A 27,056-nucleotide genomic window follows, 5' to 3' on the forward strand; every position below is an offset into this window, starting at 1 on the left:
CTGCCTCACAGAGCCAGAGACGCAGGTTCAATTCCTGCCTCAGGCAACTGTCTGTGTGGAATTTGCACATTCTGCCCGTGTCTGCGCGGGTTTCCTCCCACAGTCCAAAAATGTACAGGTTAGGTGAATTGGCCATGCTGAATTGCCTGTAGTGATAGGTATGGGTGGGTTGCTCTTTGGAGCGTTGGTGTGGACTTGTTGGGCCAAAGGGCCTGTTTCCACACTGTAAGTAATTTAAGATGCATGAGAAGATGGGGAGCAGAGGGATACAGATGCTTAGGAATTGGGCGATAGCTTTAGATAGTGAATTTGGATTGGCTCAGGCTTGGAGGTCCAAAGGGCCTGTTCCTGGGCTGTAAAGTTTCTTTGTTCTTCTGATAAGATTATCCGAGAATTAACAATGTTTGGTATGGTATTGGGATACCAGATAAGTCTGCAAAGATATTCTCAGACTAGTTCAAAATAACCTGGTACAAAGGAGGGGAAATATTGTACTGAAGAATGAGTTTCAATCATGTGTACCTCCTGGACAAACAGCATGGCACGGAATGGTTATTGTGGCCAGCAAAGTGAAAAGAATCTTCATTTACAACACAATGACACACATTCCCTCAAGAAACTGATCATAACACAATTAGGACAGAATAAAGTGAGTGAAATTGCAAAATAGGAGCAAGGAGAATTTAGATTGAATAATCAAGGGCTTTGGATTTGGAATACTGAGCAGCATCTTCAAGATGAAAGAGAGCTGGAGAATTTTAAACCCATGTATGATGTTACTTTATTGTTATTGAGTGAGGTGAACTGCGGATAGAGAACTGGAAAACAACACACCAAATTTGGGAGCATAAGTCTGAACTTATATTATTCAGAAGGTATAACTGATAGAATATAGTGAATTTTAGAATAAATCATAGAATCAGATTAACTGAAAGAAAACACAAATATTGACAATTTGAGCAGATCATCCCATTCAATGATCAAGGAAAGAATGACAGTGAAAACTATAAGTCAAAGGTGAGAAAGAATATAAAACCTTAAGATTCCAAAGAAGTTTCTTTTAATGACTTGTTTAAATTATAAACATGATTATATTTCATTCTTATCAATGGAATTTCAATATGTGTGTTACCTTATTTAATAAAGAAAATTTGTAGGAAAAGTATTTAATGTAAAGACAGTAAAGCCCATCTAGGAACTAAATTTCTGTTTTAAACAAGAAAGCCTGCAAATAGAAGCTAAGTTGCAATTGCAGCTTCAAGACAGACACTGTTTTTGTTTGACCTTTCAAGGTCAAGTGAAAGAGAAACTGCTCCCAACTTTGCCAGCCCTGCCAAAGAATTACAGCATTAGGTGTATCCTTTTTATTAGATCTGATCTTTTAAATTTTATAATGATTGGTAGGAATGAACATCCTTTCTGATTTTCAGTTAAAGTTTTTTAGGGAGAACAAACTGCATTGCAGAATTAAACAAAACAAACTGTTCGTGACAAGGAAAGTACCTGATTTAATGGGAACTTCAATTTAGATTGAGACATGAGGTTTCTAAAAAGTAAAATAGCGGGTATAGCTCATTGGGGATTTGGGGGGCGGGGGGGGGGGGTGGGTGGGGGGAGCGGCAGTAAATGAAGACCATGAAGTGGATACTTGATGGATTGTACAAAGGGATAAATGAACATGTTGAATGGCTCAGAGAAAACCTGATAAACTGAGCTGAGGAAGCCCAAGGGAAATGAGGCTGGTTTGAGATGGATAACAATGGGACCACAACTAAATAGGGTGGTGATGCAAACCCATGCTAAAACAATCACTCAATCATCTGATTGACAGGGAACAGGCTGAAACCAAAAATGTTCAAGAAGGACCATTGTGTTATGCATACAGACTATGGTTGGTAGGCCAGATAAGATGCAACCTCGATTGGATCCAAAGTCGGGAGGTACCTGACTGGTTAACCAAGTCTAAGGGGCAGCGTGACTTAGACGAATGTGATTCAACTGCATGGAAGGATGAGACCTAGAAATCATTCATGCCTCCCACTCTCCCCACAACACTTCACTCAATCTAGATAATGGGGGGAAGGGACATTAATGTGTATCAATCATGGAAATGTCACACAAATATGGAAGCTTACACTGCCTCAACACACTCCTTAGTTTCTGCTTCAGCCCTCGCCCTTCACAAGGCTTGTATGATGCACATCTGACAACAAAAACTGGAAATGCTCAAGGTGTTCAACCACCTCATAGTCTATGAAGAAGTAGAAGCAGAACCAATCTCACACTTAAGTGAACAACGGGGGGCAGTTAGACAAAGAATAGGGAAGACAATTCAAGTTTCACCGTCATTTGCAAAAGAAATTAGACATTCTTGAAGAGTGCACAGAACAAGAGTTTCAGGAATAGAAATGGTAATAAAAAAGATGATAAACATTAAAATTCTTCTCTAAATCAGGATAATCACATGCTAGTAGGAGTACAGCCAATATTGGCTCTGACTTGCGAATTAATGGCCTGCAGATCATGTCGAAAGGAAAAACAGATTATTGTAAGAGAAAACAGAAAGTTTTGACAATAGTAGCAGCAAGTTCAGTTAAAAGCCTTTTCCCTTCTCAGCCCTTACTGAAAGGGGAGGATTGTTAGGGCAAAAATGAAACAAAACCTGTTAGGAGTAAATAAATAAGAAGACTATTGTCATTTTGAAAGTTTATAACTGCATTTATATTCCTTCCAAGACATAAACATTTCCTTCATTACTGACACTCTTATTCTTCCCTCCCCTTTACAAGCGTTAGGGCTACCAATGGTTCTTGGTTAACTTAAAATGGCTGCCTGTGATTTTTTAGTTGACATATAAATGGCCAAAGAAGATTATTAGCTGAAGCAGTCATTTACATAGTCAGATTGTAGCCTTCATACTCATAATAACTGGATAAGATAACAAAGTGTCTCATAGAAATCACACAGTAGGATCTTAAGAAGAAGCAGAGATGCAGCCACTGCTTATACTGAGACAGTTTTGACAAGGTAAGTACTGATGGAAGCCCTTCTTGCGAGCTAATTTAAAATTTAACTTGGGATAGTCAGGGAAAAGCTTGACTTATATAAGACCCTTGAGGTGATCATAATCATGTTTTTGTATATACACACACAAATATTTATAATGTGTGTGTGTGTATCTATAATATATTTGACATCAAGGGTTTTAATTGGATTCCTGTACAGTCAGCCTTAAACACAGAGACGGTCTTGATGAGGAATATCCTTCAAAAGTCATGATAGAGAACCATTTTTCCTGTTGTTCCAAGTTTGTTATTTAGTAAAGGTTAGAAGAAAAAGCCTGAGCCCACAATAATTAGGACTCTTAAGATAATTGTCACTACATATTATATACACCTATATAGATATACTGAAGTTCTAAATGTAACCAACAAACTACCATTAAGGGATTTAACTGGATTTCTGTGGACAGTTAGCCTTAGACAGTAGGGAGAACTCCCCAGTCTTTGAACAGGGATAATAGAATAAGAATTGGAATGTGGTTGACTAGGAGATATTGTGATAGGTGATAAGGATGTCTGATAAACATATCTGTGAGATCATGGGGAAGACCTGAAGTTGTTCATCATTGACCATTCAGTCATATGATAGTCTGATTAGATGCATATGTAATCAATTAATAATATGGTTAATTTGTAACAGTCAAAGGTAGGCTGAAAACAAATGTAGGAAATTTTATGCCTTTCCTTTGTTCTGGTCTCCCAGAGGTTTCTTTCCACTGGTGTAACATTAATAAACTCTTTGATTCTGGAAGTGGACTCAATTGGTCATTCCACCCTACAGGCTTCAACTGTTTATGATCTATAAAAGGAAAGGTCAAATCGTAGTCCTACCAGACTTGAGGGATGCTCTTTCATTAGAGAAAGATGACTGGTGGCAATTTAACCCAAGGATCACCACGCCACCAGCGAGGGGAAAGGTTAAGAAGGAGTTTCCTTTGTGGTAACCATAGTTGGTATGGAAACTGAACCCATGTTGTTAGCACCACACTACATTATAACCTTACCATTGAGCTCACCATTTAATCTGGAGGAATCAACTTTATTGTCCATACAAACATAGTTAAGAAAGCAAGTTTGAGGATGGTACAAAGATTCTTCAAAGTGATGCAGTTTGGTTCAATGAATTAGCAAATTTTGAAAGAGAAATCATATGTGCAAAAAAAAGTGCAGTTGTCTAATATTCAGTGGCAGACCAGGACAAGGGACTGAGTACTCCAAACCTGCTCCTAATGAAGAACTGCAGCACTGCTATTGTGCCATCTATCCGATGTAAAGTTAAACTGAGAACTTCATCTGCTTCAAGTGTACATTGAAAAAAAGCAAGGGACTTATCCTTAGTGTCCTGCCCAATATTTATCCCTTAACCAACAATCCTCAAATGTATAATGGATCGTGAGGTAATTAATATTTTAATGCTTGTAGGAATTGCTATGTTCTGACGATACTGTTACTTCATTGGCTGTAAAGTGCTTTGTTATGTCAATGTTCGTGAAAGGCCCTTAACAACTGTACGTTACTTTACTTTCCTTAAGGAGTTTTATTAGTAAAATGTGTTGTTGTTGACAATATATAGGAGATGATTAACTGGAAGTTCAACATTTGGCTTAACAAACCTGAATAAGTGACTCCAATATGGTCCAGCAGCTACCTGTAATGAATACGTATCTCATATCCTCTGCCCAAATATTCAGCAAAGTCTTTGCTGTAAAATTGACTGACAAGGTTAATTCTGATTATGTTTTGCATCCCTCACAACTTTCTTCAATTTTCCTACCTTTGCATTTACAGAAGGGAATTAATACTTCTCTAATTCATTTATAACTGAGCTATCAAATTGCCATTGCCTTTGGCCTTCAAGTTACTGATACAGATGTCCATTTATGTAACCATTTCCTTACCTCCATCTTTGATCTTGCTGTTCCTAAAAACCTTTATTTTCTTATCTTTACTTTCTGTAATAAACTTCATCTTTACAACTTCAACTTCAAGATTGAGCATAGTTGGTACACAAATAGCTTGAAAGTCCATCTTCAGATCTGGCTGAACCACATTAAGTCCATCAGGCATAATTCTCCACTGCCCAAACTGATTGATACTCCAAAATAATTCTAGAGAACAAAAACTGTTCTGGGTCTTGTTTTCCATTACCAATTGTCCCCTTAAATTCCTCTCCCTACACTCTCATTGCCAAGTGCAAAAAGCACATGGAAGTTGGTTGGAAACTTGAGGGAAACTGGGGACTATGGGGTTAGAACAGGGCATTGGACAGATGAATTGCACTATCGAGAGTCAGCTTGGACGTTCTGGGCTAAATAGCGTCCTTCTGTGCCATTAAGACTCTTTGACACTGATTACATTTCAGTTCATCCATTCAATCAGATCTGTTTTCCTTTCCCAAAATCAAACTTTATCTAAATCAGCCCTCTGCTTGATCCCTCAGTATCTATCACAAAAGCTCTTAAGTTACACATCCTGTTTCCTCTTCTCCACTCTCATTAAACTATTGATCACCATTCTTCTCTCCCAAACCTTAATAGCAGCTGATATTGGTATTGATTTCCTCTTCGGTGGGTACTGTTTCCCTCTCTTTAAAGAATATTATCATCAATTCATTCTCAAATAATTCATCTTTGACCACGCTCAAAAATTACCTCAAGTTCTAAAGCACTTTTTCTCCATCCTGGAAATTATGTTTACTTTCTAAATCCATGCCTTTATGACCTGCATTTCCATGCTTGAATTTGTTCAATAAGACACTAGCTAGCTCAGGAATAAAGTATAGCTGAGTGAGAACTACATTATCTCTTTTCATCCTTGCTGTACAGATTAACAAGGGCAGATGATTCTTTTCCAATGCCTCTTTCTTGTCTAGTTCAGCAGAGTTGTTCTGGCTTTGTTCCCCTCCAACCTATTCAATCACAGCCAAAGAATCCCCACCAATGGTTTCTGTTCAGGCCACTTCACCAATATCTGTGAATCCTCCAAAGATATATCAGTGACTCTCTCCTCTTCCACATTTACTGGTTAATCCTTAATAAGTTTCCCCTGACATTGGAGTCAACCTCAATATATACGCAGATTACATTCAGCTTTACCTTTCCATCTCCTTCCTTAACTGCCGCAACATTTCTGTCCTGCCACACCATTTGCTTCTCTGACAATCCAACTTCAATATTGATAATGCCAAATGCATCATCTTTAGTTCCTGTCACAAGTTATGCATTATTGGGACTAGCTGTTATATTGTTCCAAGTTGTGTGACATGCGTATAGATTGTGACAAGCTGGACAGTCCTATCTGTCATTGTTTGAGGCTGAAACAGACAGTTCGCAACATTTGTACCCAATTTGATTGAAGCTAAGCTCCTCATACCCTCTGTATCACGAGGACTGCCAACTTCCATCTGCATAACTTTCAAACCTCTGCTCTTGCATTGAGAGTGTGGTACTGGAAAAGCACAGCACATCAGGCAGCATCTGAGGAGCAGGAGCATTGACATTTCGGGCATAAGCTCTTCGTCAGGAATGAGGCTTGTGGGCTGGGGAGAGGGAGGGAGGTGGGGCTTAGGGGAAGGTAGCTGAAAATACAGGTGGGGTGAAGGTGGGGGAGAAGGTGATAGATCAGAGAGGAGGGTGGAGTGGATAGCTGGGAAGGAAGATGGACAGGTCAAGAGGGCGGTGCTGAGTTGGAGACTTGGGACTGGGATAAGGTGGGGGAGGGGAAATGAGGAAACTGGTGAAATCCACATTAATCCCATGCAGATGCAGGGTCCGATAGCAGAAGATGAGACGTTCTTCCTCCAGGTGTCGGGTGATTAGAGTTTGGCGATGGAGGAGGCCCAGGAACTGCATGTCCTTAGTGGAGTGGGAGGCGGAGTTAAAATGTTCAGCCAGGGGGCGGTGGGATTGGTTGGTCGGTGCGGGTGTCCCAGAGATGTTCTCTGAAATGATCCGCAAGTTGGCGTCCTGTCTCCCCAATGTGGAGGAGACCACATCAGCTGCAACAGATCCAGTAGATGACATTTGTGGAGGTCCAGGTAAATTTCAATCCATCTCTGGGCGAAACCTTTTTTGTTGCTTCCAAACATACTTATTCGAATGTTCTCATGCCCTAACCTCTGTAAATTTCAGTTTCTCTGAAACTTTATTGCCTCTGTCCTATTGTATGCCAAACTCATCTCTTGTCCTCATTGACCTTTGTCTTCATTGCTCTCATTCCTTGGGCCAAATGCTTCAACTTTAATGTCGTAATGTTTTGAGCTGAATTTTCAATTTGGGTGCAATCAATAAAACAAGTACAAATTATGAGGCTCTGTGTTATCACTCAAACTCATTCACGTTTCACCAAATTCTGCCATGAATTGGCCAATATTGTTAAACTTATGTATCTTCAAATGTATTTTGAAGTGGGTAGGAGAGATACCGTCATCAAAAAGTGTGGTGCTGGAAAAGCACAGCCGGTCAGACAGCATCAGGACAGTCAACATTTCGAGCATGAGCTCTTCATGAGGAATGAGGAGGTGGCCCAAGGAGAGAGAAATGGGATGGGTTGGGGGGGGGGAGGGGTCAGGGCTGGGGAGAAGGTAGCTGGGAATGTGATAGGTAGATGAAGGTGGGGGTGAAGGTGATAGGTTGGAGAGGAGGGTGGAGCAGATAAGTGGGAAGGAAGATGAACAGGTAGGGCAGTTCAAAAGGGTGGTGCCGAGCGGTACTTGAAAACAAGTACAACTGAAAATGTTAGCAAGAGGCACTGACTCTGTGGTTCCAGCATTGTCTGCAAGGAAATAGCTCAGAAAAGAAAGTTAGCTCCTAGGTTTGCTGACAGGAACCTGCAAGTGCCGGGTGACAGTGGTGAAGAGGATATCAGTACTATATCCTGCTGACTAGCAAAGGACGTCACACTACCAGCTTGGGCTGAGGTAGAAGTCTAGTCAGTGCTGTGGCCCTGGTGAAATGTTGCGCACAGTGGTACAGGAAGAAGGTTTCGTAGTAGAATCATACAACTTGGAAACAAACCTTTTGGTCCAATCAGTGCATGCTAACCATACTCCCAAGTTAAATTAGTCCCACATGCCTGCGCTTGGCCCATATCCTTTCAAACCCTTACCTATTCTTGAACTTATCCAAATGTCTCTTAAATGTTGTAACTGTACCTGCATTCACCACTTTTTGAATTGAATTGAACTTATTGTCACATGTACCGAGGCACAGTGAAAAGATTTGTGTCGCAAGCAATAGAGGCAGATCACAGAGTTAAGTAGCATAGATAAGTAAATAATAGGTAAACTGCAGGAAAAACAAAAACACAGCTACAGGTGAATATTAAGAGTTTGTGAATCCGTTCAGTGTTTTAACAACAGTAGGGTAGAAACATTTTCGAATCCAGCTGGTATGCGTGTTCAGGCATCTTCTATCCAACGGTAGAGGTTGTAGAAAAGCATTGCCAGGGTGGGATGGATCTTTGAGAATGCTGGCGGCTTTCCTTGACAGTGGGCCTGGTAGATGGATACTATAGATGGGAGGTTAGCCTTTGTGATTTTTCGGGCCAAGTTCACCACTCTCTGTAACCATCTCTGATCTTGAATGGTACAGTTGCCATACCAGGTAGTGATACATCCAGACAGAATGCTCTCAATGGTGCACCTATAAAAGTTGGCAAGGGTATTCGCCGTCATGCCAAGATTCCTCAGCTGCCTGAGGAAGAAGAGACGTCGTTGGACCTTTGCAACCAGTGTGTCCACATGTAGAGTCCAAGAAAGCTTGTTGTGGATGACCACTCCCAGGAGCTTGCCATTCTCCACTCGTTCCACCTCTGTGCTGTTAATATGAGTAAGATACTGCCAAAATGCAATTATGAGTTCCTTGGTGTTGCCGGCATTGAGAGCTGGGTTGTTCTCAGTGCACCCGTCTGTAGACTGCTTCATCGCCATCTGAGATTCTGTCAATTCATTCCACACATGAACTACTGTCTGTGTAAAAATGTTGTCCCTTTTAAATATTTTTCCTCTCACCTTAAAAATATGTCCCCTAGTTTTGAACTCCCCCACCCTAAGGAAAATACCCTTGTCATTCACCTTATATATGCCCCTCATGAATTTATAAATCTCAATGTGTTTGCCCCTTAAACTCCTATGCTCCAGAAGTCTCAGCCTTTCCAGTTTATATTTATATCTCAAACACTCCATTCCCAGGAAAACTGGTAAATCTTTTCTGGACCTTCTCCAGTTTAATAGTATCCTTCAATGCACACAGTGTTCCAGAAGAGGCCTCACCAATGTCCTGTGCAACTTCAACATGACATCCCAACTCCTATACTCAAGTACTTTAAGAACGGGTGGACACTGAATCATGGAAAAGTATATTATTTACATTCTCAACATTGCTGGTTCACCACCAATCTTTGTATTGATGGGAAGAAATACATGTGCACCAATTTCCGAGTCATAGGAGTCAATTCGGTTTTGCATTTTATAGGTAATGCCATAAAATATAAAAATAATGAAAATGTTAAATTGATATAAAGTATCGGTTAGGTAACAGATGAGGTTCGATATTGTCTTTTGTATGTTACCTAATAGAAAGGATAACAAAGCCTATAAGACAAGTGTTTCTTGTCATTGGGATGAACATTTAAGAGTCAGAGTCATAGATATATGCAGCACGGAAACAGACCCTTCAGTCCAACTCGCCCATGCCAACCAGAAATCCCAACCTAATCTAGTCCCATTTGCAGCACTTGGCACACATCCCTCTAAATGCTTCCTATTCATATACCCATCCAGATGCCTTTTAAATGCTGTAAGTTTTGTTATAAATTCTGTGTCTTACAATTGTGTACTCCACAACCACTTCATGAAGGGGCAGCACTCTGAAAGCTAGTGCTTCCAATTAAACCTGTTGGACTATAACCTGGTGTTATGTGATTTTCAACTTTGTACACCCCAACCCAACACTGACATCTCCAAATTCAAGGAATTGAATTTGTACTCCAAGGTCTCTTCATTTAGCAACACTCCCCAGAACCTTACGTGTATATGTCCTGCTCTGATTTGCTTTTCCAAAATGCAGCACCTTGCATTTATCTAAATTAAACTCCATCTGCCACTCCTCAGCCCATTGGCCCATCTGATCAAAGTTCCATTGTAGTCTGACGTAACCTTCTTTGCTGTGCACTACACCTCCAATTTTGGTGTCATCTGCAAACTTCCTAACCATACCTCGTATGTTTACATCCAAATCATTTATATAAAAGATGAAAAGTAGTGGACCCAACACCAATCCTTGTGGCACACCACTGGTCACAGGGCTCCAGTCTGAAAAGCAAGACCAAGAATGGGAGGCCGATGTCCGAGCTGGTTCAGGTGAATGTGAGCTCAGGTGAAAGGTGTTAGTGTAGTTGATAAACTGTTCAACCTCCTCACGGGAGCACGAGGTAGCACTGATACAGTTCTTGCAGTGGAGGAAAAGATGGTGGATGGTGCTGGTGTAGGTGCAGAAGACGAATTGTTCCACGTACCCGACAAAGAGACAGGCATAGCTGGGGCCCATATGGGTGCCCATGGTTACACTTTTGGTTTGGAGGAAGTGGGAGGATTGGGAGGAGAAATTGTTAAGGGCGAGGACCAGTTCAGCCAGGAAGATAAGGGAGTCAGTAGAAGGGTACTGGTTGGGATGGCATGAGAGGAAGAAACAGAGGGTGTGGCGGATAGATGTGGACAGGGAATGGATGTCCATGGTGAAGGTAAGGCATAGGGGCTGAGGAAATAAAGGTCTTGGAGGATGTAAGGGTGTGGGTGGTGTCCCAAACATAGGTGAGTGGTGTCCCTGTACACATCTATTCGCCACGACGAAGGTCTCCAAGCCCTTTGTTTCTTCCTCTCATGCCATCCCAACCATACCCTTCAACTGACACCCTCATCCGCCTGGCTGAACTGGTCCTCACCCTTAACAACTTCTTCTTCTAATCCTCCCACTTCCTCCAAACCAAAGGGGTAACCATGGGCACCCACAAGGGATCCAGCTATGCCTGCCTCTTTGTCGGGCATGTGGAACAGTCCATCTTCAGCAGCTACACTGGATTCATGCCCCACCTATTCCTCCACTACATTGATGACTTTATTGGTGCTCTCTCGTGAGGAGATTGAACAGTTCATCAACTTCACTAACACCTTTCACCATGACCTCAAATTCACCTGGACCATCTTGGACACTTCACTCCCCTTCATCTCTGGGGGGCTGACTAATCACGGACATCTGCTACAGACCTATGGTCTCCCACAGCTACCTGGATGACAGGTGGCCTCCTTCTTCAAAGACCACAATTTCCCCTCTCACATGGTCAATGATGCCCTCCAGCGTATTTCCTTCACTTCCCACACCTCCCCCCTTGAACCCCACTCCTCTCAATGCAACAAGGACAGAACCACCCCACCCCGACCCTCTCCATCCAACCCGCCAACCTCTGTATATATTGCATCATCCTCTGCCACTTCCACCATCTACAAACACTAGGAATACATCCCACCCACCCCACCACTATCAGCATTCCAGAGAGACCATTCCCTCTGTGAATCCCTTGTCAGATCTGTGTCCCCCACCAGCCCTCACCCTACTCCCAGCACCTTCCCCTGACACCACAGGGAGTGCAAAACCTGTGCCCACATCTCCCCCCTCACCTCCATCCAAGGCCCCAAAGGATCCTTCCACATCTGACAGAAAAGTCTGTACTTTTCCATGACTATTATGGTCACTGGCCCCAAGGTGCTCCCCCACTGACACCTGCCCTGCCTTATTTCCCAGGAGTAGGTTGAGTTTTCCACCTTCTCTAGTAGGTACCTCCACATTCTGAATCAGAAAATTTTCTTTTACACACCTAACAAATTCCTCTCCATCTAAACATTATCCACTATACGTAGTCTTTTGTTGTCCATACAAAAGCATTTGACTCGGTTGATTGTGATGATGCATAGGTGCCATTCCCAAGAGTGGCAGCCCTCAGAAGTTTGTCACTATCCTCAACTTTCATGCCAAAAACAAAATCGCTCCAACCTCAACATTATTAAGCTTCAGTATGCAGATAATGCTCATTCAATAATCGAGCATCAGGCAATTATCAATTCCGTCTCTGAAACACATAGGAAAATGAACTTTTCACTAAACATCATCTTGGTGCCAGCACTATCTTTGGCTGTATTTAAGGAAAAAGATCTCAATCTTGAGATTAAGGTCATGGTTTACCAGATAGCAGTGATCGCTGTACTCCTATAGGCTTTGGAGACCTGAACAACCACAGCAGGCATGTGAAAATACTGAAGAATTATCACCAGCAGTGCATTAGCAGGATCTATTAAATTGGTGGCCAGAAAGATGCTCCAATAGTAGGATCCTCTCCAGCATTGTACACAAAAGCAAGTCACCAGACAAAACATATTGCTTGTTTATTTGATGTCAAACCCTGCCAAGCAATTGCTCCACTTGGAACACAATCACAGCTGGAGGATCCAAAAAGATAGTAGAAACACTTTAGATAGCATCACTGAAGAGGCTGAACATCCCATAGACCATGGGGTTCCCTGACACGTCACTGATCAAATTGGAGAAGGATCATTTGAGAAGGCAGTAAATGTATTGCATGACTTTATTGGGAGTTCCAGAAGTGAAGTGAATTTGTGGTGTTAGAAAACATGTACAACCTTTCAAGGAAGACATCTACCAAACCTTCAAACAACAGCATCCTGCATGTAGCAGGGTCTGCAGATTGAGCATTAGAATTATGCAATCTCAGAACACAAGAAACCAGAATGGAAGTAAGTTATCCTCAATTCTGAGAAACTGTCTAAGAAGGGGAAGTGGAAGACATAATCCCTCATTCTGAATGTGATAATGATGACAGCTTTGTTCACTTGAGTGGAAGAAGTTAAGGGAGGATTCCCAAGGGAGCTATTACAGTCCTCTCTTCATATCTGACAATATCCCAGAAGTATCAGGTTTTTCAACTTATGTTGGATGTAAACCTTTGGCAAAAGCAACATGACATCCTTAAGTGGCCATTACTTTGCTACTTAAGGACCTCAACAGGACCTAGAGCATCCTGATTCTGTACCTATTCACTGTAATATCAGGGAGATGTTGGCTTTGGGTGTGATGGTACTGGAAAGGCAATCACCTTTATTTTATGAACATTCCCATCCCCAGCCAGACTGGTGATGGTCTGTAATATCCAGACCATGAAGTTTTTACAATACTCAATTATCCCATAAGTTGCTATTAAATTCAAGACAAACTTAACTTTTAGGAAGAAATTAACCAAATATTTGAAGCACAAATCTATTAAGGGAAATGGATTGGTTTAGAGAGCTGTGATATGGAACGGGCAAAAGTATAAACATGAGGGGCTAACTGCATGCCGATCTTCTGTGAGGTACTGAATCAAATTCTGTAATCATCGTGGGAAAATGCAGCCAGTTAGCATATAAATCTAATTTTTCTCATGAAACTTCTATTGAAACTGCAAAATAGATTTTGTTGAAGATGAATATAAATGCACAGGAATGGTTATCTCTGCTACAGTTTTAAAAAGCTTAAATCATAGAATCCCTACAGTGCAAAAAGAGGCCATTCAGTTCATTGAGTCTGCACTGACCTTCCACTCAGATCCAATCCCCCATCCTCACCCCACATACACTACTGCTAACATACCTAGCCTATACAATTCAGCATGGTCACTCCAGCTATCCTTCATATCTTTAGACTGTGGGAGGAAACCAGAGCACATAGCAAAAAGCTACACAGATAGCATGCAAACTCCACACAGATACCCTTGCCCACAATTGAACATGGGTCCCTGGTACTGTGAGGCAGCAGTGCTAACCAATGAATCTTGATTCGATTCTTTTCGTTTTATTTGTGATTACCAAACATGCTTAAACTAAACTGTATCAATTCAGCAACATATTGCTTGCTGTACCAGACACAGCTAAAAATATATATTTCTTATATTAGCATGTTGTAATCAAGTATGGTGATATATACACTGCATTGTCTAACATTAAAACAATAGACTGATTGCGACTAGTAGATTTGAAGGGACATTCAATGACATAGACCTGGAAATTTCAGTCAACAATAAAGATACGTATTTGTTCTGATTTTAAAGAAAACTGCCATAATGATTTAATGGATTCTACAGCAGAAAATTCCAATATTCTGTCAACAATTTGAATTTGGTGCTATTTAAAAGTGATCTGCAGCATTCAGCAACAGTGACATTGTTGAGCAATGTGAGTAGCCAATCACATTGACAAATTCTCATGGACCTCAAAACACCAAGTAAAAAGTACAGATTATAGCTTCATGTTCAATCATCTTATAGAGAGAAAAATAAAGATTGAGTTACACATTAGATTAAGGTAGAAGTTGACATATCAAAATAAAGTTCATCTGCCAATGCTTAACATTTTCAAGAGGTTTTTATAGTTATAATCATATGCAAAACACTAAATTTAATTCACCCTGTGTTGATCGTATTTGGGAAGAACGCAATAATAGATATTTCAGAAGAGTATGAAATCCCTTTATGCACCTTCTGGATCTACCATTTTAATTGCATCCATGCAGTAACCCCAAAGGTCCTGAGCCCATGCACGTAGTTGGCAGCATTTTCGGCTCAATTTTACAGGTGCAGTACAGTTCAGAAGCTACTGCTCGCAAATTCTATCACCACTATCATGGGCCACATTTCTGAGCTGCCATTTCATCAGAGAGTCAGCAGCTCTGCAGCTATAACATTCATACCACACAAGTACCAAACAATGGCCAACTCCAACAAGAGAGTATCTAGTCATCATCTGTTCGATATTCTATGCCATTATCATTGCTGAATCCCCCACCATCAATATCCTGGGGATTATTATTGACTAGAAACTCAACTGGACCAGCTATATAAGTACCGTGACCACAAGGTCAGATCAGAGGCTCGGAATTCTGCTAAGTACAACTCACTGGCTGACTCCCCAAAGTCTAATGGCCATCCACAAGTCAAAGTCAGAGGGATGATGGAATATCTTCCATTTAACTGGAAGAGTAAAGCACCAATAACACTCAAGAAGTTCCACACTATCTGGTACAATGTAATGAGCTTGCTTGGCACCTTGGCCACCACTTAAACATTCATTCCTGCATCACCAGTCTACAGTGGCGATAGAGTATACCATATACAAGATGCACTCTACCTTTTCACCATATATTCAAAACATATGGCCTCTACCAATGTGAAGAACACAGCCAAGAGATGCATGGGAACATCACCACTTGTAAGTCACACATCAAACTGATGTGGACCTTTATTGCCAGTTTATTCACTGTCATTGGGTTTAATTCCTGGAACTGCCATCCGTACAGCACAGCAGGCATATCTATGCCAGATGGACTGCAGGAATTCAAGAAGATAGCTCACCATAACCTTCTAAAGCGCAATTAAAGATGCATAATGAATGGTGCCCTTGCCTGTGATGCTTACATCACATGAAGAAGTTAAACAAAAAGGCTTTGTTTGTGCCAATGATAGGGTGCAGGAAGAAAGGAAGATTTGCCCATGGTGACATACTGTGGCAGGCTGCTATGTGTACCTTGAAGCCCTGGGGGACCATTGTTGCCACAATGACAACATTCTGCTTATGGAGCCACTAGGAAAGAAGTTCCTCAGTGTAGTGAAGGTTGGCTCCAGGCATCTGCCAGACTCAGCAATATCATGAGGGCGTTGGAGGGTGGCAGGTTCCAAGTTTCATACCATACTGGCAGCTTGATAAAATGGTGCCATCTGAATGGTTAATTAGCTCAATTACTCACCCCTCTCTGGTCAACATTGCAGCTAAATTGCAACCACTCCTGCCATTGATAACATTCCTTGCAGTGGAAGGCCGACTTCTAAAGAGCTGGTAAAATTCCATCATAGAAGTTATGAGTTTTACACAGGCATGACGACAGACCCTAACATATTTAATTTTGTATTTTGTTTCCTATTATAGCACTTGATAGAGAAGATAGAAATTATGTATATTAAATAATCATACAACTAACAAAACATAAAAGTCTATTGATATTAAGTAATATATAACTTAATATATAGCTTAAGTTAGTAATCCAAACAGTTTTAATAGGATCAGTTTAAGAATTTGAATTCAGTTTTAAAAATTTGAAATCAATGTAAGTAGCCATGAAGATATCACTTTCCTGCACATCCAACTAGTTTGTTAATGTTTTACAGATCATCACTGAAACAACTCCACAGAGGCCAGTATCCCATCACCAAGCCACTCTTTATTTACATGTACATTGAACATAGAGATCATAGCACAGGAACGGACCTTTCAACACATGATGTTGTGCTGAACATGACACCAAATGAAATGCAACCCATCTGTCTGCCCTAGACTCATATCCCTCTATACCTTGCATAACAATGTGTTTATCTAAAATTCGCTTGAATGTCCCGATCATATCTGCCTCCACCACCACCCCTGGCAACTTGTTCAAGACTCCTCCTACTCTCTGTGTAAAAAAACTTGCCCCTCACATTTCCTTTCAACTTTTCCCTTCTCACCTTAAATGCATTCCCCTCTAGTATTAGGTATTTCAACTCTGGGAAAAAAGGTTCTGACCATTAACCCTATCTATGCATCTAATAAATTGATAGACTTCTATCAAGTCTCCCCTCCGCCTCTGCCAATCCAGTGAAAACAACCTAAGATTTTCTAGCTTCTCTTTATAAGCTCATACCCTCTAAACCAAGTAGCATCCTGGTAAACGTCTTCTGCACCCTCTCCAAAGCCTCCATCCTTCCTGTAATGAGACAACCAGAATTGAATGTAATACTATAAGTGTGGCCTAACCAAAGTCTTATAAAACTACAACATGACATCCTGACTCTTGGACTCAATTCCCCAATCAATAAGAGCAAGTATACCGTATACCTTCTTTATCATCCTATTGACTTGTGTGGCTGCTTTCAGGAGCTATGGACTTGAACCCCTCTGTACATTAATGCTGTTCAGGGTCCTGCCATTTACTGTATACTTTTCCTTAACATTTGATCCCTCAAAGTGCAGCACTTCACACTTACATGGATGAAACTCCATCAGTCTTTTCTTCATCCATATGTGCAATTGATCTACATCCCGCTGTATCCTTTGACAAATTTTGACACTAACCACAATTCTACTGATCTTTGTATCATTTGCAAACTTACTAATTCATCCATCTACATTTTCATCCAAGTCATTTACATATATCACAAACAGCAGACATCCCAGTACGAATCCCTGTGGAACACCACTAGTCACAGACCTCCAGCCAGAAAAACACCCTACCACCACTATCCTTTGCCTTCTATGGACAATCCAATTCTGAATACACTCGGCCAAGTCACTGCAGATCCCACACATCTTAATCTTTGGGATGAATCGACTAAGAAGGACCTTGTTGAAAGTTTTACTAAAATCCATGTAGACAACATCCTCTGCTCTACCCTCACTGATCACTTTTCTCACCTCCTCAAAAAATTCGGCCAAGTTTGTAAGACATGATCTGCCCTGCACAAAGCCATGCTGACTATCTCTAATTAGGCCCTGCTTCTCCAAATGGGCATAAATCCTATCCCTAACAATTTTCTCCAATTGCTTCCCAACCATCAGTATGAGACTCATCAGTCTATAATTTCCTGAATTATCTCTATTTCTCTTCTTGAACAAAAGAACAACATCAGCTACTCGCCAACCCTCCAGGACCTCTCCAGTGGTGAGCGAAAATACAACTACCTTGGTCAAAGCGCCAGTAATCTCCTCATATGCCTCTCTCAGTAACCTGGTGTCGATACCATTGGGCCCTGGGGACTTATTGACTTTAATGCTCTCCAAGACACCCAACAGCACTTCTTTCTTGATCTCAAAATGGCCTCACGTATTAGCATGCTCCACACAAACCTCACTATCCTCCATATCCTTCTCCTGGGTGAATAATGATGCAAAGTGCTCATTTAGATCTTGCTCACAACCTCTGCCTCTAAGCGCAAATTCCCTCTTCATCATTGTGTGGTCCTATCTTCTCCCTAGTTATCCTCTTGTCTTTAATCCATATATTGAATGCATACTTGCCAAGGTCATTTCATGACCCTTTATTGCTCTCCTAATTCCTTGCCCGAGTTCTTTCCTGCTTTCATTATATTCTTCATAGACAGTGTCCAATTTTAGCTTTCTAAACCTTACATATGCTTTTTTTTCCTTTGACTACATTCACAACCTCCTTCATTATTAAAGCGTTCCTTACCTTGCCACCTTTGTCCTTCTTCCTTACTGGAACATGCTGGTCCTGAACTCTGATCAGCAGGTCTTTAAACAATTCCCATTTGTCAAATATGGACTTGATCAACAACAGCTCCTCCCAATTAACACCTGCTAGCTCCTGCCTAATACTGACATTTGCCCTCCCCTAATTTAGTACCTTTCCATAAGGTCCTGACATTATTGTTCATAGCTATCTTAAAACTTAAGGAGTTATGATCACTATTTCCAAAATGCAGTCCCACTGAAAGGTCAGTCACCTGGGCCAGGCTCATTAATCAATACAAGCTTCAGTATAACATGTCCTGTAGTTGGACTATATCCATGTGCTGTTTCTAGAAACCCTCTAGGACACAATTAACAAATTCCACCCCATCTAAACCTCTTGCTCTAAGGGAATCCCAGTCAATATTAGGGAATTTTAAGTCACCTACTATGAAAATCCTGTTTATTGCTTCTTCCCATAGTCTGCCGACATATTTGTTCCTCAAAGTCTCTGTGGCTGTTAGGGGGCCTATAGGGTAATCCCATCAGAGTGATTGTACTCATCTTATATTTGAGCTTTGCCCATATTACCTCAGTGGATGAGTTCTCCAGTATTTCCTCTCTGACTGCAGAAGTGACATTCTCCCTGATTATTAATGCAACTCTAGCTCCTTTTTTACCTTACTCTCTATGTCTTCTAAAACACTGAAACCCTGGAAAGTTGAGCAGCCAGTCCTGTCCCTCTCTTAACCAAATCTCTGTCATGGCCACAACATCATTGTTCCGTGTACTGATCCGATACTCAGCTCATCTGCCTTACCTATAATATTCCTTTCAATGAAATAAACACACCAGCCCAATAGCACCACCATGTTCATTGACTCACTTGTCGCAACACCTATCTTCCCCTCAATCCCTCTACTTGCTGACCTTTTACTCTGGTTCCCAGCTCCCTATCACTCAAGTTTAAACTCTCCCAAGTAGCACTAGCGAATCTCCTTGCAAGGATATTGGTTCCTCTCTAGTCCCTCTTATACAGGTCACCTCTGTCCCAGAAAACATCCCAATGATCCAAGAGTGTGAAACTCTGCCCCTGCACAACTCCTTAGCCACGCATTCATCTGCCTTATCTTTCTATTCCTTGCCTCATTAGCATGTGCCACTGATAGTAACCCAGAGATTACTACCCCTGAGGCCCTGCTTTTCAACCTCTTTCCTAACTCCTGTACTTACTCCGTAGGACCTCATCCCTCTTTTTACCCATGTCATTGGTACCAATGTGCATGATGACCTCCGGCTGCTCAACTTCCCCCTTAAGAATTTCATGCAACCACTGAGAGATGGCCTTGATTCTGGCAATGGGGAGGCAACACACCATCGTGAAGTCTCAAATGTGGCCACAGAAATGCCTGTCTGTGCCCCTAACTAGTGGGTCTCCTACCATTATTGCTTGCTTTGACTTTGCCTGACCCTGCTCTCCATCAGAACCAGTTGTTGTGCCACAGGCCTGGCTGCTGCTGTTCTACTCCCCTGAGAGGTAATCCCCCTCAAACGGTATGCAAAACAGTTCACCTGTTAGAGAGGGGAATAGCTGCATGAGACTCCTGCACTACATGCCTGCCTCTCCTGGTGGTCACCTACCTACATGTCTGAACCTGTGATGTGACCACTGCCCTGTGACATTCGCTGTCCCTTGTATGCTCCTCAGTGTGTCTAACCACCGCTCCATCTGAACAACACGATCTGTGAACAGTTGCAGCCAGTCATACTTCATGAGACATAGTTGACAGGGATACGAGACTGCTCCCTGATCTCCTACATCTGGCAGCAGGAGGACACCACTGCCCTTAGTACCACCTCTGCCCCTTTAAATTCAGAAAGATAAAAGAATCTTGTATAGTTTTAAAAGAAAGTACTTGACACTGGCCCAGCTTCATCAGAACCAGCTCTTATAGTGAACAAAATTGCTGACATTCCTGTTTATATCTGTCAGCCAGAGCTTCCTGATTGTACCAGATTAACAGCCCCAATCAGGGAACTCATATTCTATGAGGTCCACAAGCCTGATCTTATTACAATCACTATATCCCTACCCCTCTATGTCCTGGGACATAAGCCTGTTCTGTTTCTTGTAGCCTCTCCTGGGGAAATTTTCATACCGTGTCTGGTTCCTCCAACTCAGTCGCAGATACAGGAAGCCTTGACTGTACCATAGCCCACATCTTTTGCGAGGAATGTTCCAGAAGAAATTCATCCTCTTCTTCAGGCAGTAAAGTTGTCGAGACTGCAACATCCGCTGTGTCGATCTCAGAGACCGAGGTTTCTTTGACGTTAGGTGGAGGGGGAGAACCTATGGGTTCCAACAGCTTCTCCAGTTGTTCTGAGGGGCTGAGTATGTTTTGCTCCTGCCCCATTTGTGAGTTTTCAGCTTTCATTTGGTTCATGTTTATTCAGGACTGCCTCACCAACCCGAACCTTGTACATCATGAAAAAAGACTTTGCACTGACCATGTCTCTAACCCACACATGGCCATTTCCATGGATTTGTGACCAAACTTCGTCCTCTGAAGTAAACGGTCTCTCTCGCCTAGAGGAGATTTGTGTCCAGCATTCCTGATGCCCATTTCACCCTCCCCTGCCAAGATCCAGGAAGATCAGACTTAACCTGGTGTAGACTCATATTCTAACTAACAAGTCTGCTGGAGTTATTCCTGGAGTATCATGAGGGGCGGTCTGATAATCAAATCAAATCTGGGACAGTTCGGTATCAAGTGAAGTTCTAGCTTCTTTAAGCCTGCCTTCAAAGTTCGCACTGATTTTTCTGCCAGACCATTGGATGATAGATGTGTATGGAGTTGTCCTTACATGCTGAATGCCAATCGACTTTAGGAAGTATTCATTCGCTGCTGGTAAATGATGGCCCATTGTCTGTGACTAACACATTCAAGAGTCCACGTAATGCAAAAGACTCTTGCAGTTTTTTTATTGTCTCCCCTGTGTTTGACAAATGAACTTTATGCATGTCCAACCACTTTGTATGGGCATCCAATGACTAAGAACATTGAGCCAAGGGCCGGCATTGTTGACATGTCACTGAGTCCAGGATTTACCTGGCCATTCCCACCGATGTGTGAGAACTCCTGGTGGAAACTTTTGTTGTTGTTGGCATTCTGGGCATTGTTCCCCCAGTGCAGCTATGTCTGCATCCAATCCGTGCACCAGACAACTTCTCACCAACATCACCATTTTGGATATCCCTAGGTGACCCTGGTGGAGTTTAGCCAGTATCTGGTGGCGACCTTTGTTCAGGACCATCACTACTTCATTAATCCCACATACCAAACGATCGCTCAGTATCTCACTAAGAATTAAACCCAACTCCACCAGTCATCTTAACCTTGCCAAAAATCCCGACTTGGATTCCCCGAGTTCTTGAATTGCTGAGTAACCTTGATTGTGTCTCTGAATTAGAGGAGACCAGGGGTCATAATATTCCTTAACTAAACCTGTCAACTCTTGAAAGGTTTTAGTCTCAGAAAATGTCAGGCTCCTAATAACCAAAAAAGCTGCAAACCCACAAGCTTCCAGGAGAATTACTCATCACTTTTCAACTGCCCCAACATCATATAGGAAAAAATAGCACATTCTTTCCAAATACCGGGCCCAATCTTTAATTGCAGGATTGAATCAGTGAAGCTTTCCAAAGAATGGCATGATGCCAGAAATGCTTATTCTCTCTCAAAGATGACTGTTGCAAGCGAATTTCTTCAGGAGCATATTTTTAATCTTATTGCCATTAAAAAAAAATCCACAGCGGCTGGTATCCCATCAGCAGGTCACTCTTTATTTACATATGCATATTACCTGACATTGGTCTGGCTTCATCAGAGCCAGTTCTCAGAGTGAACAGAACCTCTGACACCATGGGTGGCATGATGGCTCAGTTGTTAGCATTGCTGCCTCACAGCACCAGGGACCTAGGTTCGATTCCAGTCTTGGCAACTGTCTGTGTGGAGTTTGCATGTTCTCCCCGTGTCTGTGTAGGTTTCCTCTGGGTGCTCCAGTTTCCTCCCACATTCCAAAGATATGGAGGTCATGTTAAATTGCCTGTAGTGTTATGTGCGTTAGTCAGATGGAAATGGCTCTGGGTGGGTTACTCTGTGGAGTGTCAATGTGGACTTGTTGGGCAGAAGGGCCTGCTTCCACACTGTAGAGAATCTAACCTGCTGTTTTTATTTGCCAGCTTGGGCCCTCTGATTGGACCAGGTTAACATCCCCAATCAGGGAACTTATATTCCATGTGGTCCACCTGGCTGACGTCATTGCAATCACTGCACTCACCTGGTTTGACTTGTATGAATATCAATATGGTCGAAAGTGAGGACTGCAGATGCTGAAGATCACTTTTGACTCTGATATGGGTGAGTAAACCACGTTTCTGGGCCAATTAAAGGTGGGCAATAAATTATAGTTTTGCCTGTCGTGCCCATGTCAATGAATTAAAAGTAATTCATTGATAGCCTTTATTAAGATGGACAAAAATATCAACTTAATTGATGCCTTTTTCTGTATCTATAGAACATAATAAGAAATTGAAAATTTACAGGAAGAGTTTAAGCAAAGTCCTAAGTATATTTTCTATTCTACAGACATACGTTCAGCATTAGCACTCACACCAACTAATCAGCAGCTGGAGACTACCATTCGAAAAGCCGTGAAAATTCTAAAATAATTATTGAATCTTCGTGTTTCTTGTTCACTTACCAAGAATTGCTACTACAATATTTTCCTTTAGGATTTCTATGGAACCCCTAGAGATGAAGTAGAGTGCAGTGAGAATATCCCCACTGTGAACCAATGTGTCACCGGGTGGAGCATGTGTGGTTTTAAACTTCATAGCCAGAGCTCGTAGGCAGCCCTTGCTGGCACCTTTGAATGCCTTGCAGTTCTGAAGTAATGCCTGGTTGAGATGGAGACATATGTCTGCCTGTAGACATTCAGGAAATCCCTTGAGGACCTAGTGAAAAAATTATACATTAGCAATAATGAATGGACACAGTTTTTAATTACAGTTAAAGAACTGTACTCTCAAAAATGATTATAAGAATGGCATTCTAGGCTAACTATTTCACGTAAAATTCTAAGTCAATGTGACAGCTATTAGAATATTCTGTGATGCTTCCAAAACTGCTTTATTCCTCCTAAGACTTAACAATTTTGAATAATTTGAGCATTCATTTTGGAAATAAGTTTTATTTAACTATAAACTACTTATCAGATTACTGGTGCTGAACATATGCAATATTGAAACTGTATGCTGTTGGACAAATCATATGTAGGTTTTCCTAAACTACTTATCAAACAAACAGTATTTTTGTGTCGTTGCGATGTTCTTGTGAAGTATCTTGGGAAGTTTCATTATGTTAAAGGTGTTATGTAAATATACGTTGTTGCCATTATTGTGCACTAGGTGTATTTTATCTTAGATCCAGACACCATACTAAATACAAATATCCAATTGCTTATTTTTAATTATGAATTAAATCATCTGAAAGAAATTATACCTAGCTTAAAAAAACAGCAACAGCAGAGATTATCTAAATATTTTAAGAACTGAATTACTACCTGAGATGTGCTGAGATCTGTGAATGTCATGCTTAATATGTGCATATTAATGAAGACCAGCACAAAAGATAGAGCAAAATCTCCATATTATCATTGTTGCTCAAATGAGAACTTGGGAAGTACTATAAAACAAAAAGTTTAACTTGCTACTGAAAAATACAAACAGCTTCCACAATGCAGAATTAGTCCATGGTGAAGAGTTTGATAAATTGTTTCTGTTTGCCTCCTAATTTAGCAACCCAGTAAAAAAATAGTTTTGGATATTTTGTTCAATCTTGTTCAGCCACCAGATGGCACAACCTGCACTGTTTATCACTGAACAGATTGCATTCATGGCAAATTTACTGAACTAGAGGCAACGGATTGATTGACCAAGAGGCATGTCTCATGCAAAATAATACTGCTTTCATGCAAATTTATCATCATAATAGCACAGTTCGAGTTTTGAATTTAATACTAATAAAAAGTTAAAGTAAAAATCTAAATCCAATTGATTCATTCTCTAATAGGCAGAAAATGACAAGCTTGGTTTGTGAATGCTATCTCATTATGTATTTGTTTGATATGGCTCTGGATACAATAGTAATATTTAGCCTTATATCTCTTCCATATTGGTTTTAACTGTTTACAGTGATCTGTGAAATGTAGAACATTAGTTTCACAATTTTTAAAAATTTCTTCATTGAGAAATTAATATTCACTAAATTTGAATACATTGACACAGACATTATTTGGTTCTGTGCAATATTTGAAAAAGAAAGTCAGTTCTAAACTGAATACAAATTCATCACAAACTCCCAGGCAGCTTGGGTGTTTAGCCTTATACATAGAGTTATAAATAGTACAAGTTGCTGTGTTTCCATGTCAACAGCTGCAACCTTCACATTCATTTCTTAATCTCTACCTATCTAGTGTGCAAAATTCCTGGAATATTTTTGTTTCAGAAGTTATGTTTTTAATCACTTTGCTGATTTCTTTTCTTTAGATTTGTTTCTGTCCATTTTCATTTATTTTCAAAAATGCTTAGTATCATATTGCCATGGAGTACCATGTAGTGAGAGAGACGTTAGTGAAATAGTGAAAACATTCACTCCTGTTAAATTACAGACACAGCTACAATTAGAAATATTATAATAAGATACTTTCTTCACAAGTGAAGAATTGCCAATGGCTAAAAGCATGACTGTCAGTAGCTGGACATGTACCTGTTATGAACCTCTTTGTTTAAAAAGAGCTTCTGTTTTCAGGATACAAAATTGTTTCCAATTTGACTTTTAAGATGTCTGATATTATAAATAATTCACTCAAACAAGTAATAAAAATAATTGTGTGCAAAATAAACAAGCCATGAATGATTCAGAGACATCCTTAAAGGATAAAAATCCTTTTAGGGGAATATTTGCTCAATTACAAATCAAAAATCAATGCACTGCAATTTTTACTTGCTGGAATGATTTGGTAAGGGAAATATATGATTGCCTCCATGGGTATTCCTATTAAGTTACTTTAAATAATTTTAGATTTAAAGATCTTTAAAGATTTATAATCTGTATAATTTGATGACGATATAACTTGTAAAATTCAGACTTCATCCAACTACAACTAGCCAATAGATTGTTGATATATATTTTGTTCATTGTAAAAAATGTAAAACAATATCTTCTTAAATAAATAAAATAATCCAATGTGCCACTTTTAACAAAAACATACTTAGCTCTTGAATAATGTAATCCTGCATTAGCAAAAAGTAGAAATAATAGGTATGATTTTTAAACATTCAAACACACGTTATCTTTCAACTTTCTTGCTTCTCAGTATTCTCATATTCGATACATATGGTCTAAAACTATCTTCATCATTCATCTTATCTGTCAAGCAATCATTAACTTAAATGAGATTTTGTACATAATATACCAAATGGAATAAACGATAAAACAGAAAAGCAGGAAATGTTCAGGAAGCAGCTGTGTAGACATTAAAGCAATGACTTGTAAGTTCTGGTGATGCATAAGCCAAAAAAGGCCTCCAAAATGGAGGGGAAGCAGTGGTCATGCTTCTTGGCCTCGAGGGACAGGTGATGGAAGAAGAATCAAACACCACTTAAGCCAGGCATTTTACCCTTTGCAAACTGTTTGGTAAGTCTGGGGCAAAAGCATTTTGGGGTGTGAAACAATGGGCAGAATCTTCTGCTCACATTGATGATCCTGATGGTAGTACTAGAAGAACATGGCACATCTGTTCAGAGATGGAACGATTGGCCATATAGAGGACAACCAATTTGTTATACAGAGCAGAGAGCCCTGGACAATCATGTGAGAGGGACATGCAGGAAGTTGCCAGCCCTGTCATTACTGGTTGAAGTTCTCTGCATCATATTTGAATGGTTCCCAGACATGTATCCACTTCTCGCCATCTAGTAGCATCAGTCTGGCTGTTTGTAGGGAATGTGTAAACTCTGGATCTGCTGGCACCCACAAAATAACATTGCATAAGAAGATCATGAGATCTTATTCACTGAAATCTGAATGCAATGAAGTTCTTTTGGGTCCATCTAGAATGTTACTATACTGCCCTTGTTCTTTCTGCAGTGATGTGCCCTATTATACTTGATCAAACTTCATTGACTCCAGAGCTTCTTCCTATCATCATTGGTCACCTCCCAGTAAACATCATCTATTATGTTTAACCTTTGTTCTTTGTTTTACTCTACTCTCAGGAACACACCATACACCTTCCTGTATAACCCTTGATCTCACATCATCATGCTTGCCTCATTGTCTGTAGTCTTGACCTTCATTAAGCAGTCTCCCTCTGTCTCCTATGAATCTTTGTAGGCCTACCATCTTCCTCCCACCTTCAGTTATCCATCCCTCATAATCCTTTCACCTACCTCTTTCCCTCCTTCCCTCCTACTCTTTCCCCCACTCAGGACAGTCATGACCCTTTCCCATTGAAAGCTGCCAACCAACTTCAGTGCATCAATGCCTCTTTTTTCCCTGAAATAAAACAAAAGTGACAGAGAAATTCAGCAAGTCTAGCAGCATCTATGG

At 40.8% G+C, this 27,056-nt stretch overlaps 1 protein-coding gene across 1 annotated transcript in view; it reads right to left on the bottom strand.

Moving 5' to 3' along the window:
- LOC140482276 (voltage-gated inwardly rectifying potassium channel KCNH7) overlaps positions 1-27,056 on the bottom strand; it is a 464,373-nt gene that overhangs the window by 39,027 nt on the left and 398,290 nt on the right. Inside the window, exon 11 of the mRNA XM_072579472.1 lies at positions 23,146-23,398. Coding sequence (XP_072435573.1) covers positions 23,146-23,398 — 253 coding nt within the window. The remainder of the gene's footprint in view (positions 1-23,145; positions 23,399-27,056) is intronic.

This window comes from Chiloscyllium punctatum, chromosome 10 (assembly GCF_047496795.1).
Source record: "Chiloscyllium punctatum isolate Juve2018m chromosome 10, sChiPun1.3, whole genome shotgun sequence".
In the NCBI taxonomy this organism is placed as follows: Eukaryota; Metazoa; Chordata; class Chondrichthyes; order Orectolobiformes; family Hemiscylliidae; genus Chiloscyllium; species Chiloscyllium punctatum.